This window comes from Gorilla gorilla, chromosome 14, assembly GCF_029281585.2.
Source record: "Gorilla gorilla gorilla isolate KB3781 chromosome 14, NHGRI_mGorGor1-v2.1_pri, whole genome shotgun sequence".
In the NCBI taxonomy this organism is placed as follows: Eukaryota; Metazoa; Chordata; class Mammalia; order Primates; family Hominidae; genus Gorilla; species Gorilla gorilla.
Genome location: NC_073238.2, coordinates 63,599,967 through 63,613,820, shown reverse-complemented (window position 1 = coordinate 63,613,820; position 13,854 = coordinate 63,599,967). Strand labels below are relative to the sequence as shown.

The 13,854-nt window shown below is 37.1% G+C and overlaps 2 protein-coding genes across 4 annotated transcripts in view; one reads left to right on the top strand and one right to left on the bottom strand.

Annotated features, from left to right (window-relative positions):
- The window catches only part of FNDC3A (fibronectin type III domain containing 3A), a 229,773-nt gene that overhangs the window by 9,336 nt on the left and 206,583 nt on the right, over positions 1-13,854 (bottom strand). For all 3 annotated transcript variants that reach the window (XM_019039750.4, XM_055359836.2, XM_004054510.5), the window contains 8 exons: positions 13,101-13,169; positions 11,661-11,779; positions 9,171-9,276; positions 8,907-9,082; positions 3,301-3,414; positions 2,420-2,569; positions 2,029-2,312; positions 1,720-1,932 (listed from right to left, as the gene is read on the bottom strand). In XM_019039750.4, the coding sequence (XP_018895295.1) occupies positions 1,720-1,932; positions 2,029-2,312; positions 2,420-2,569; positions 3,301-3,414; positions 8,907-9,082; positions 9,171-9,276; positions 11,661-11,779; positions 13,101-13,169 (1,231 nt within the window). The remainder of the gene's footprint in view (positions 1-1,719; positions 1,933-2,028; positions 2,313-2,419; positions 2,570-3,300; positions 3,415-8,906; positions 9,083-9,170; positions 9,277-11,660; positions 11,780-13,100; positions 13,170-13,854) is intronic.
- LOC109029292 (cytochrome c oxidase subunit 7C, mitochondrial-like) lies at positions 12,256-12,928 on the top strand. Its single transcript, XM_055360644.2, has 2 exons — positions 12,256-12,260; positions 12,604-12,928. Exons 1-2 carry the CDS (start codon positions 12,256-12,258, stop codon positions 12,809-12,811), a joined length of 213 nt encoding a protein of 70 aa, XP_055216619.1. The 3' UTR covers positions 12,812-12,928.

Genomic DNA, 13,854 nt, shown 5'->3' with positions numbered 1-13,854 from the left:
GTTATTTTAAATGTATAAGTATTTCTGATAGAGAGTACTTATGTACAAGCACCATGAATATTTCATTGTTGAATACCTGGCTAAGATACAAACAACACAAAAAAGTAAATCTTGGGAAAAACTTACTAGTATTCTGAGTCCATCAGATTTGGAAATTGTTTCTAATATATTCAGTGAAAAGTAGAAAAGCAAAATTCAAAATTCTTAAAATATTAAAGGATTAACAGCTGTGGGAGGTATGTGCCATTGCTTATATGGAATATAATGTGAATAAATAGCCCTAGTTGGCATTAGAATGACTGTTACAAATATTCAGAGTTAACACTGTAATTAAAATACATGATTTAGTGTGGCAGTATATGGCACATTATATAGGAATAGTACAACATGTACATGAAGATGTAAAAGAGGCACAGAAAGAACCTGAATGAAATTAGGTTCTTTCTAATTCAAAGATTAGCAAAGATTAGCAACAGTGATTAGCAAAGGGACTAGATAATTAATCACAGAATCTAACTGAGATCACACAGTGAAAAACTGAACTGTATTCATTTAGCGTGCAGGCCCTATGTCAGGAATCTGGAAAAGACTGAAACATAATCTCTGCCCTCAAGGATCTCAGAGGCCAGGAACGATCATAATCATTTACTATAAAATTGTTTCAGGGCCGGGTACAGTGGCTCACGCCTGTAATCCCAGCACTTTGGGAGGTCGAGGCAGATGGATCACGAGGTCAGGAGATGGAGACCATCCTGGCCAACATGGTGAAACTCCGCCTCTACTAAAATACAAAAAATTAGCCGGGCATGGTGGTGCGCACCTGTAGTCCCAGCTACTTGGAAGGCTGAGGCAGGGGAATTGTTTGAACCTGAGACGCGGAGATTGCAGTGAGCTGAGATTGTGTCACTGCACTCCAGCCTGGTGACAGAGTGAGACTCCGTCTCAAAAAAAGAAAAAAAAAAATTGTTTCGGTCAGGCACAGTGGCTCATGAGTTGTAATCTCAGCACTCAGTGAGGCTGAGGCGGGAGGACCACTTGAGCCCAGGAGCTCGAGACCAGTGTGAGCAACATGGTGAAACCCCATCTCTACTAAAAATACAAAAATTAGCCAGGTGTAGTGGCCCACGCCTGTGGTCACAGATACTTGGGGAGCTGAGGTGGGAGGATGGCTCCAGCCCTGGAGGCAGAGGTTTCAGTGAGCCAAGATAGTGCCACTGCCCTCCAGCCTGGGTGATAGAGCAAGACCTTGTCTTAAAAAAAAAAAAAATTGTGTCCTGCTAGAAATAAACACTGAAGAGTTTATTTTGTATCTAAGATTAGGTGTCTTTTACTATCATGAAAACAGTAAATGGATTAGAGAAAACAACCAAACAGTAGCCCACTTATTTTTTTCTCTTGGTATTCCACTCACAAATTATAAACAGGAAATCTACATTGTGTTTTCTAACGTTTTAAAAACAGCACACATTTGTATGACAATCTTGACTTCGTTTTTGAAAACTTACTTCATTAAAAGAAATTTTTTTTAGAGACAAGGTCTCACTGTCTTGCCCAGGCTGGTCTTGCACTCCTGGGCTCAAGCAATTCGCCTGCCTCAGCCTCCCAAAGTGCTGAGATTACAGGTGTCAGCCACCACACCTGGCCTACTTCTAATAGTTACAGAAATTTATATACTTAAGACCTAAGAAACTATATAAAGAAGCAATTAAAAAAACCTACCGTCCATTCTTATCCTCCATCTGAAGGTGGTACTGAATAGAATCGGTTGACAATGTCTTTGGAGTTCCTTCTCCCCATTTCAGCTTAAGGTTCTGGTGGCTAAAGGCAACACATTCCAGACGAGGTGGATCAGGAGGGAGAGGCTTAGTTTTTAATTTTATCATATGGCTGAAAGGACCAGCTCCAAGGCTATTCAAGGCTTGAATTCGTATTCTAAGTGCCACATAAGAAAAAAAGTTTGGTTATGATTGTTTTATTTAAAGTGTCTCTCTGGTCTAGGCAAAAATCAACATAATTTTTAGAGTATACCTGTATGTTGTATCTGGTTGCAAATTGTTGATAATATAGCTTGTAACCTTTCCCACTGTTAGGGACTGTTTATCTCCAAAGTCTATGCTGTAGGCAAGGATTTCCGAACCATGATCACCAGGCTTTTCCCAGCTTATTGCAAGGCATGTAGAAGGTGAATAATGGGGATTTTCTATCTCATCATCGCTTATTTCTTGAAGACAGGTCACAATGCCAGGAACTGATGGTGGAGTCACACAGGCTACTACTTCACTGAAAGGGCCTGCACCCACAACACTCAGAGCCTACAAATTAACAGAGCCTCCGAGTTAACAAAGTCATGACCATGAAAATGCCAATGAAATATAAAACTCTGGATAGAGTTAAGTGACAAGGTACTGATCATCTTTACCTGGACCCTGCAATAATAGGTAGTTGCTGGTGAAAGTCCTTTTATTTCGTAACTGAGACCAGGCCCACAGTAACATATCTGCATACTTCCTTCAACTCCTCCCCACTCCAATCGATATTCAGTGACATCTGTTCCATTACTCAAAGGAACCTTTAAATTAAGAAAAGGATAAAGGTCTTAGTCTTGATGTTGATCAAATAGCTTTTGGCCAAAAATGCTCTTTACCTGAGCACATGTAAAACTAGATTGCTTTTGAGTTTCTTTAAAACTTTTAAGCACAATCAAAACTGTTCAATTTTACATTTTTTATTCATTAAGATTATCTGAATTTAAGATTGGTCAAATATATAACTGTTTTGAATTACAAGTAGAAATATGACTAAGTCACTTTAGAAAGAGTGTTTTAAGGTAAATATATTTCAAAATAATTCTATTAATATGAAATGTTAAAACCATACACACATTTTGTTAAATTTCAAAGGGAACTGAAAATATAATAATTATCATCACTGATTATTACTATCCACAATAAGTACACTGGAGATGTGTACTGGATAAATATAAGAGAAATAGAATTTACTAATTCCTGTGTATGTCTATTCTGAACATTAAACTTACAGTGGCTGAAATATCTCAGTACTGAGACAAAGCCTTTCATAAAAATACAAAGCACATAATGAACAGGAATCTAAATATTTGTAATGCAAATATACCTTACTCAAATGCTTCAAAGAGGAAAAAGAAGTCACTGTTTTTCATGTGAATTAAACTAGGACTTACTCTGTATAATATAGGCAGTAAAAATGAACAGTATCTTTATTCTTTTATATAAACTATTCTATTCACTTAAAGTAGATACAAGTCAATGGAAATTACAATACCTCCCAATTCACTTGTGCACAAGTTGCAGATCTACATGTCACTTGAGGGGGCTTGCACTGATCTGGTGGCCCAGGGGCTGTAGTAATATCACATTTTTCTGAAAATGGTCCAAACTAGAAAAACAAATGTAACTAGTGTTTTTATTTTTCACCCTTAAATGTCCACTGATTGCACAGAACTGCATATTTAAAGATTCATTAATAATTAAAGTCTTTTCCCTGTGTTTCAAGATTAATTTGGTCATAATTCTATAAGTATTCACATTAACTAAAAAGACTTAAAAATCATGAAAGTAAAGGTGTGAGAAATTTTAAAGTTTCATTTACCTATACTTTCTTCTGCCCCTTATTTCTTCAGGAAATGGTTTTTGTAAGAAGGGCAGGACATTAGGGAATGAGGTCGGTGCAATAATTCAGGAGAAATATAAGGAGTGAAGAAATTGATACTAATTAAAGGTATGGGAGATGGTAGGTGTAAATTATTATTTTTAATTTTTTAATACTTCACGAATCTTTCTTAGGCATATTCCATATCAAATTTTACCAACATACTGTTCTATAAATTTGTTTATTTTGTACCAGAATTTGATTTTTCTGTTCCATGCTAAAAAGCTCACTTTCTCATAATTACTTTTAACATACGTTACCTGGAATATAAAAAATTTTATTCAGTATTGGCAAATTCCTTCCCCGACACATAGGAGAACAATTACAGAAATTTCTAGTCATCAATTTTTTAAAGCTCATTAGCAAAAGAAAAGCCCCAATACACTGGTATTTTCACTTAACAGTGGCGCATCATTATAATGGTCAGAAGTAAACCTACTTGTTACTGCACTGTATCAGGCAGTTTTGCCAAATGCCCATCTTTAAGAGCTAGCTCAACTTCTTTTTTTTTTTTTTTTTTTTTTGAGACAAGGTCTGGCTGGCTCCATCACCCAGACTGCAGGAGTGCAGTGGTGCAAACATGGCTCACTGCACCCTCGACTTCCTGGGCTCAAGCCATCCTCCCACCTCAGCCTCCCGAGTAGCTGGGACTACAGGTGTGCACCACCATGCTGGGCTAATTTTTCTACTTTTTACAGAGACAGGGTTTCACCATGTTGCCCAGGCTGGTCTCAGACTCCCGGGCACAAGTGGTCCTCCTGTCTCAGAGGGAGGACTGCTTGAGCCAAAGTGCTGGGATTACAGGCATGAGCCACTGGGCCCAGCCAGCTATGAAAACTCTAAGAAACTCAACTTCTCAGAAAATTCTATGGAAACATTCAGTTGTTAACAAAGATTTAATATTAAAATTATTCCAAGTTATTTATTTTTAATTTAGGAAAAAACATGTATTAATCACCAATAAAAATGTTAATAAATAACAGTAGACTTACCAAAGGGTAGGGATTTTAAAAATATCAAGTTTCATGAATATTGGTAAAAAACCTTAAGAAGGTGAAACCAACTATTCAATGTAACCATTAGGCCCTAAAAATAACAGTATAATACTTTAAAAATAAAAATTTAAAAAGTTTTTCCAAAAGAAAATAGTTCACTCCTTCACCACACTTATTCAGAGTATCAGTGACTTCAGATAATGTTAAGTCCTTCATTTTTCCTCCAAATCCCATTGCACAGGGAATATACACCATTTTGTATCATCACAATGTCATTAATATCTCAGGCTAATATTGTGAATGTAACTGTTTTATAAAAAAGTAAAAAATCAAGGCTACTATATATGGCAAACAGAAACAAACGTAAATGTTTCCTTTTGTTTACAGCACTGATTTTAGCTAGTCTTTAAATGAAGGTCATCAACTCTCCTGAAATAACCTCAACCTCTGGCCATAAATCTACAGTATAAATATGATGAATAAAGTTAAACTATATACTAATCAATTATAACAACTAATATGGCTCTTGAAGACAATCTTATAAGAAAAGTATTATTTGATATGGTGAGAAAATACAGACAAATCTGCACAATCTAACATCTATAAAGGGCAAAATCAAAACTCCAACTTCCTTATAGAAACTATTTCATCTGTATAATTATAAATGTTAAGGAATCTTGCATTTTATAAACAGAAGATGGGCTCACTTTAATTATATCAACTTTAAAATTTATATTAATAAGTTTAAAAAATCTTTCCATAAAACTTTATATAGTTTAAAGCTATATACCAATCTATAAATCTCAGAAAATGGGGGGAAAAAAAAGAAACCTTTTATACTATCATATGTATAAAACAAGAAGTAGACTGTGATTTTGTTTAAGGCAATGCTGGGCTATTTCACAAATCACCACTTCAAATATTTGCACTGCTCAACACTACCAGTTTCTATCATATTCACAATTAAAAAAAAATCAAATGTTTAAAGTCTTCAGTAAACTCCTTATTCACATTTCCATTATATTTCATGGACTCATAGTAACTATATCCTGTTAGAAGCAATGAAAAAAAAAAAAACCTGTAGCTATAGGAAACTGCTAGAGAATATGCTTTACTCTCACATGAATACCACCCAAAAATCCCAGATGGCAAGTTTACAAGGCAGAGCAAAATGGTGATATAATGCGCCTGCTTTGTGAAAAGTAATCTTGAAACCATCTTGAAAATAAATATTTCATGTAAAAATCAATGAACTATGGCAGATAGTTTTATTAGTAGTTTAAAAGTTCCTAATTTAAAACAATAAATTTGAAAACCCAATTTTAAAATTCCAAATATGTTATTATTTTTCTGAGAAAAAGCCTGTTGCCCAGGATGGAGTTCAGTGGCACAATCTCAGCTCACTGCAACCTCCACCTCCTGGGTTCAAGCGATTCTTGTGCCTCAGCCTCCTGAGTAGCTGGGACTACAGGTGTGGGTACCACCAAGCCCAGCTAATTTTTGTATTTTTAGTAGAGATGGGGTTTCCCGATGTTGGCCAGGCTGGTCCCGAACTCCTGGCCTGAAGTGATCTGCCAGCCTCGGCCTCCCCAAGTATTGGGATTACAGGTGTGAGCTACTGTGCCTAGCCAAAATTCCAAATATAAATCTGTCATTTAATAGTTTTTTGTTTTTAATTGCTTTTTTTTTTGAGACAGAGTCTCACTCTGTCACCCAGGCTGGATGTAGTGGCATGATTTCAGCTCACTGTAACCTCCGCCTCCCAGGTTCAAGTGATTTTCCTGCCTCAGCCTCCAGAGCAGCTGGAATTACAGGCACACGCCACTATGCCCAGCTAAGTTTTGCATTTTTAGCAGAGAAGGGGTTTCACCATGTTGGTCAGGCTGGTCTCGAACTCCTGACCTCAAGTGACCCACCCGCCTTGGCCTCCCAAAGTGCTGGGATTACATGCATTTACCACCGTGCCTGGCCAATATGTCATTTAATAGTATAGACTTACAGACTGCTAGTGGCAGCAAATGATTTACAATAATAAGTATATATAAAAGGTCAGGTGCAGAGGCTCATGCCTGTAATCCCACCTCTTTGGGAGGCTAAGGTGGGGGAATCACTTGAGCCTGAGAGTTTGAGACCAACCTGGGAAACATAAGGGGACCCCCATCTCTACAAAAAAGTAAAAAATCAGCCTGGCATGGTGGTGTGCACCTATAGTCCCTGCTACTCAGGGGGCTGAGGCAGGAGGATCGCTTAAGCTTGGGAGGTTGAGGTTATAGTGAGCCATGATCATACCCCTGCTCTCCAGCCTGGGTGACAGATACCCTGTCTCAAAAAAAAAGTCTGTCTATCTGTCTATACACACACATACATACAAAGGTATCTACAAATAAAGAGTACTGTTATACATGTTATAAGGCAACCTAAGAAAACATATCAGTCACACAGATAATTCAGTTTAGTTCATGGAGAGCATGGAAAGGGCCACTAAATGATAGAAACTTGAGGTTTAGCACAACTATTTATAAGAACTGAAGTAAGGATTCTGTTCCTCAAGTCCTATAGGGATTAAAAAAAGTTTTCCATGACAAATGTCATTTTTTTGCCCCCCTTTTTTGAACAAGGTTAATTCATGTCAACGACAACAAAATAATGACAAAGCTTCACCATTCTAGCATGCTGAATGGATTTTATTTAAAATAAAACTGTAAATAGTGTACTTATAGTACATTATTTATCAGTACTGCTCTCTGGTAGGCATAAATTTTATCTTAACATCTGGAATAGCTTTAGAAAGGTCTAAAATGCATAGTCTCTGGAAATATGGAAAGTAAATATTTACTTAAGGTGATTTTGACAAATTATCACAAACCTGAAAATATAAATTAAGACGTAAGTATTAAAGATGCGATCCTAGTGTACTGCAGCCTTGTGAGGCTGACAAGATGGCTTCTTACAGAAAGGAATGACTTGTGTAAGAGAGGCCTAAGTATATAAATTTGACATATAAGAAATTTAGGCCGGGCATAGTGGCTCTTGCCTGTAATCCCACCACTTTGGGAGGCCGAGGTGGATGGATCTCTTGAGCCCAGGAGTTTGAGACCAACCTGGGCAACATGACAAAACCCCCTCTCTACTAAAAATATGAAAAAATTATCCAGGTGTGGTGATGTACACCTGTGGTCCCAGCTACTTGGGAGGCTGAGGTAGAAGGGTCACCTGAGCCCAGGAGGCGGAGGTTGCAGAGAGCCAAGATCACACCACTGCACTCCACCCTCGGTGACAGGGTGAGACCCTGTTTCAAAAAATCCAACAGAAATAAATTGAAAAATAAGTTTACAGATGTAAATACAGAACCCTGTTGGACAACAGGATTTGAAATATAGTATAGTTCACCAAAATAATGGGTAGGAGAGAACTGTCAGTTTAATTCTATAAAAATTTTAATTATAGAATAGTTGAAAGAAATTGTTATTTAGCTGAGATAGGAAATTACTGCTTTGTCCTTAGGGAACCTGCTTTATTGCAGAGAGATGAGAGGTGTCATAGCTGAGTGGAAAGAGCTTCAGCTCTGGAGTCTGACAAACTAAGGTTTGTAGCTTACCTCTATCACTTATTAGTCTGTATGACTGTGGGCAAAATATTTAGCTTTCCTGAACCCGTTTCCTTAGTTGTGAAATGGAGATATCACCTACTTTGTCCACTTTTTGGAGTTATATATTAAATACATAGATAATATTTCAAAAAATACATACAAAACCAGAATAGTTTCAAGCATAAGTTTTTTTTCATTTGGGCAAAAAAAATGAATCATAATTAGTTGCCAACTGAAAGTAAATGCTACTTTAGCCTCAAAAAACTTCAATCAGCCTCAAAAACCTCAAAAACTTCAATCAGCCTCAAAAAACTTCAGTACTTATGATTTTACTTCTACTCTTAAATTGATTAAGTAAACTCTATTAACACTGCCTAAAAGGTAAACTCTAGCCCAGCTGAAGTCCAAAGTGTCACAAACTGTAAGTGGGATCTAAAAATACTGAGATTTCATAAAAATTAAGTTATGGAATATACTGACTTCTCTTGTATTTATCAATGTAGGCTTGTTAAAAATTGTAAAATGTGGAGTCATATGTTAAAGCCAAATGGCCAAATAATGGATATGATGATATATGTTAAAATGAAACATATATCACCATTGTGATTATAATTCTACCAGCACGGTCTTCTTACCCCCATTTTGTTAGCTGCACGTAGTCTGAAGCTGTATGTCTTTCCAGGAAGAAGGCTGCTCACTGTACATTCTACTTCAGAACCTTGGTAAACTTCTCTAGGTTCATCTTTTTCTATAGGAGACATTTCCACACTGTAACAGGAAATGGGTGATCCACCATCAACCAGAGGGGGTCCTAAAAGATGGAAAGATTAATGCAATTTAACAAGACGAATACTTCCTGTTCTAGCTTAATTATAATTCATTACCAAAATGGAAATTACCCCATCGTAACTGTATTTCTTTTGCTTTGGGTCTACCCTGTAATCTGGGAGGGAGGCATGGGCCAGGAGGCACAGCTGGAGTCTGCACAAGTAAAGATTCAGAGACCTGCCAAAACAAAAGCAAAAAGAAAACAAAAATGCCCCAAAACCAAATAATCAGATTGCTTTTGGTAAGGAAAAATAATATAAACACAAATACTGCACTGATAATTTGAAATTGTACTTGATTGTCAACAAAAAAGGAATAAAGTTCTGAAAAAAATGAAAACCCAATTAAATAAAAACTCAAAATTTTCATAGACAAAGAAAGACATGTACTGTGCAACTACTATATACAAAGCAAGTTACTGAAAAAGAACTTCAATGAACCCTTCCTTTCCTTTTCTTTCCATAACTAAAGGAAAAAACAACTTCCAACAATTTAATGGGCAATATTTTTGATCTTCTCCAAAAGGATCCATAAATCTCTTCTAAGGAGGGATGTTTTAAAATACTGTATATGCTGTTTGTATTGTTGTAAGGAGGTTTAGAATATTTTGGCTACTTTACTACTGTAGACTGTATTTTTAACCTAAACACTGATTTATTTACTTATTTTTAGAGATGGGGTCTTGGTATGTTGCCCAGGATGGAGTGCAGTTGCTATTCACAGGTATGATTACAGCCTCAAATTCTTGGGCTCAAGCAATCCTCCCACGTCCAGAGTAGCTGAGACTATACACATTTGTCACTGCACCAAGCTTAACTTATACATTAAAAGATTATCTTTCCTTCATCCTTTCCACCTAAAAATAATTCTAAAATCAGGTAAGCTTTTCCAGTTATTTGGCATCTTTCTAGGTATTTGATACTGCTTTTAGTTTCTATGCTATATTTATATTTTAAAAAGCCTTTATTTTTAAAGACACTCTGTTAAAAACAATGCCACACTGGGCCGGGCGCGGTGGCTCACACCTGTAATCCCAGCGCTTTGGGAGGCTGAGGCGGGTGGATCACAGGGTCAGAAGATCGAGACCATCCTGGTTAACATGGTGAAACCCAGTCTCTACTAAAAATACAAAAAAGTAGCCGGGCATGGTGGCAGGCACCTGTAGTCCCAGCTACTCGGAAGGCTGAGGCAGGAGAATGGTGTGAACCCAAGAGGCAGAGCTGGCAGTGAGCCGAGATCGTGCCACTGCACTCCAGCCTGGGCAACAGAGTGAGACCCTGTCTCAAAAAAACAATGCCACAAACTCAGTGGCATATTACTTACTTGCAACATATTAAGGTTCATACTTAACATTCTTTTTAAACACAAAATATTTGGTCATCTTTTTATCAGAAAGCTATCCTATATAAAAATGCTGTAAAATGCTATAGTAGAACAGGATTTTGTGCATGTGTATGTGTGGTTGCTTTTCTTAAATCCAGGGAGATTTTCTTACTGGATAAAATGAAGCAACTGGAGCACAAGCCAGTTGGGCAGGACTCACACTCAGTTTCACATTAGTTTCATTTTCAACAAAATGCCTATATTTCATTTTTAAAAAAGAATACTTTCATTGCATTAAATTTCATTTCAAAAAAAAAAAACCCAGCAATTATGAATGATCCAAGAAACCATTCTTGGTTTAATTCATTTAAAAAAAAAAAAAAAATCACTTGGCCGGGTGCGGTGGCTCATGCCTGTAATCCCAGCACTGTGGGAGGCTGAGGCCGGTGGATCACGAGGTCAGGAGTTTGAGGCCAGCCTGGCCAACATGGTAAAACCCTGTCTCTACTAAAAATACAAAAATTAGCCAGTTGTGGTGGGGGGCGCCTGTAGTCCCAGCTACTAGGGAGGCTGAGGCAGGAGAATTCTTGAACCCAGGAGGCAGAGGTTGCAGAACCCAGGAGGCAGAGGTTGCAGTGAGCCCCGATCGTGCCACTGCACTCCAGCCTGGGCGACACAGTGAGACTGTTTCCCAAAAAAACAAAAATCACTCATTAATAAACATACATCCCTAGAACATTATGTCTTTACATCAATGGTACACTTTAAGTTCATTTTGGTTATTGAGTCTCTAATAATAAAATAATGGCCAACTTTTTTGAAGTAAGTAAATATTAGAAAGTAGATTTAAACAGTAGATACTATTTTATGATGTGTCCTCACACACATAATTTATGGAGCAGTAAATCGGTCTATAATTATTTTATTTCTATTTCTGCTTAGTATGGTTATTGAGCATCATTCTCAAATTTATCTTTATAAATTTTTCTCCAATGTTTTCATGTATTTGTTTTTCCAAAGCTGAATACCAACCAGACAACAGACACACACTGAATACTTACTGTGAGCTAAGTACCACATTAGAATATTTTGGTCACTATCAAATTAACCCAACAGGTTATAGAAGTTACTTTTCTCCATTTGTGGATATGTTTCAATATTTGAAGTGGCACCTGGTGATCCTACCCCATTTGGCCAAACTTAATAACAACGCAAAAGAATCTACATATAAGTATTACCGCACTCTGTCCTCCATCACTGATGCAGTAAACTCGTAAACGATAGAAACAGCCTGGATTCAGTCGATCACAAAGATGTTCCCTGGTAGCACCACTGTATATCATTTCCCATTTGTTTCCTGTAAGGTGAGGAATTGTGTTCAATCAGATACTAGGTAATGTTTAACGTTTTGGTATCATGGACACATCAGGTATCCTAGCTTCACAAAGTAAGTATTTGTGTAATTTGTCAGAAACAATTTAGGTTTGTTTCGGTTTCCTGGAAATGATCTAATTTTCTTTATGTGTGCAGCTTCCTAGACAAGTCTGCATGGCTTTGTGGAAGTGAAATATCTCTGTAACTCTGTACAGACTTTGGCCTAGATTGACAATTTACTTTTAATTAAGCATTTTAAATGTGTTTACTGGTCCAGTAATAACGTTATAGCATACAAAGAGTACAAAAAACCAGTATCAGAGGAAGTCTAGTCCTAATTAAAAGACATCTTTTTTTTCTTTTTGGCAGGAAATAGGTCATTTCATAGAAATAAACACTGCTAAATGTGTGATTTAAGAATAAAGTTCACTAGTCATAAAACTTACTACTAAAACTAGTATGATGTGAGTTAAATTTTAGAAGTTAATCCTTCTCTGATATATCTGTATATAAATCTAACTGAATAACCTTCAGAAGATTCATAGTATCTAATGACTTGGTCTAGGTGTATAGAGGCTGAGCAATGTAAATAAATGAGAACAAAAAGAACATGTAAATGCAATGATACAGGTGTTCAGCACTCTTACATTTGATTCACTGTATTTCTGGAAATCACAATTTAAAGTGGATCATAACAGGCAAAATCCTAAATGCTACAAACAAAGAAAAAAAAAATCCAGGAAAAAAAAAAAGGTCTTGGTGAGGTGCTGCCATTTCATCCGTCCTCGGTTTCTGTGCCTTTCGCAGAGCTTCAAGGAGCGCTACGTTGGGCCAGAGCATCCGGAGGTTCACAACCTCTGTGGTCCGCAGGAGCCACTGTGAGGAGGGCCCTGGGAAGAATTTGCCATTTTCAGTGAAAAACAAGTGGTCGTTACTAGCTAAGATGTGTTTGTACTTTGGATCTGCATTTGCTACACCCTTCCTTGTAGTAAGACACCAACTACTTAAAACATAAGGATGTTTCAGTTCATCCATTAACAGATATGAAGAGCATTTTAAGAGGTACAGCCTCTGGAAGTGGATCAAACTTGAACTCATATGGCATACTAGATATGTTTGTGAATAAACTTATGACATGAAAAAAAAAAAAATCCAGGACAACCCAAAGTGAAGTGAACATCTTTTTATGGTGTACCTTATGAAAAGCAAGAAGAAAGAAAAGACATGACATAAAATGTAAAGCCATAAAGAATAGAAAGAGACTGGCTGGAATAAATCTATCACTGTTTAATATCCATTCATACCGTTAGAACCTTCTGCCATCTCCACTACATATTTATTGATGGCTGCTCCGCCATTGTCTTTTGGTGGATCTATCCAAAGAAGCAAAGTAGTATTAGGCAAGGTACAAAACAACATAAAAATGATTTAAAAAACCTAATAAACAGAATACCAAACTAGGTTTAAAAAAAAAAATCACCTGCAATGACTTAATACCAGTACCCAATTACTCCATGCTGTTGTCATCTGCTTTTCACTTAATTTACCATATTTAAAATATGGCTCTCTATAACAATTTTTAATGGCTGCATGATATTCCATTCACTTATTTTTATTTATTTTTTTTAGATGGAGTCTCACTCTGTTGCCCAGGCTGGAGTGCAATGGTACAATCTCAACTCACTGCAACCTCTGCCTCCTGGGTTCAAGCGATTCTCCTGCCTCAGCCTCCTGAGTAGCTGGGACTACAGGCACATGCCACCATGCCCAGCTAATTTTTGTATTTTTAGTAGAGACGGGGTTTCACCATGTTGGCCAGGCTGGTCTCCAACTCCTGACCTCATGTGATCTGCCCACCTGGGCCTCCCAAAGTGTTGGGATTACAGGCGTGAGCCACCATGCCCAGTCTCCATTTACTTTAGATGTTAAGGTTGTTTGAAATTTTTGAATATTATAAATATCATTGAAGCATTTTTACTGGTCTGAATTTTTCAGGCAAGGGTCAAGTTTATGGGATCTTTGTTTTTCCATTAGGTATGTAGCTAGGTGCTCGATAAA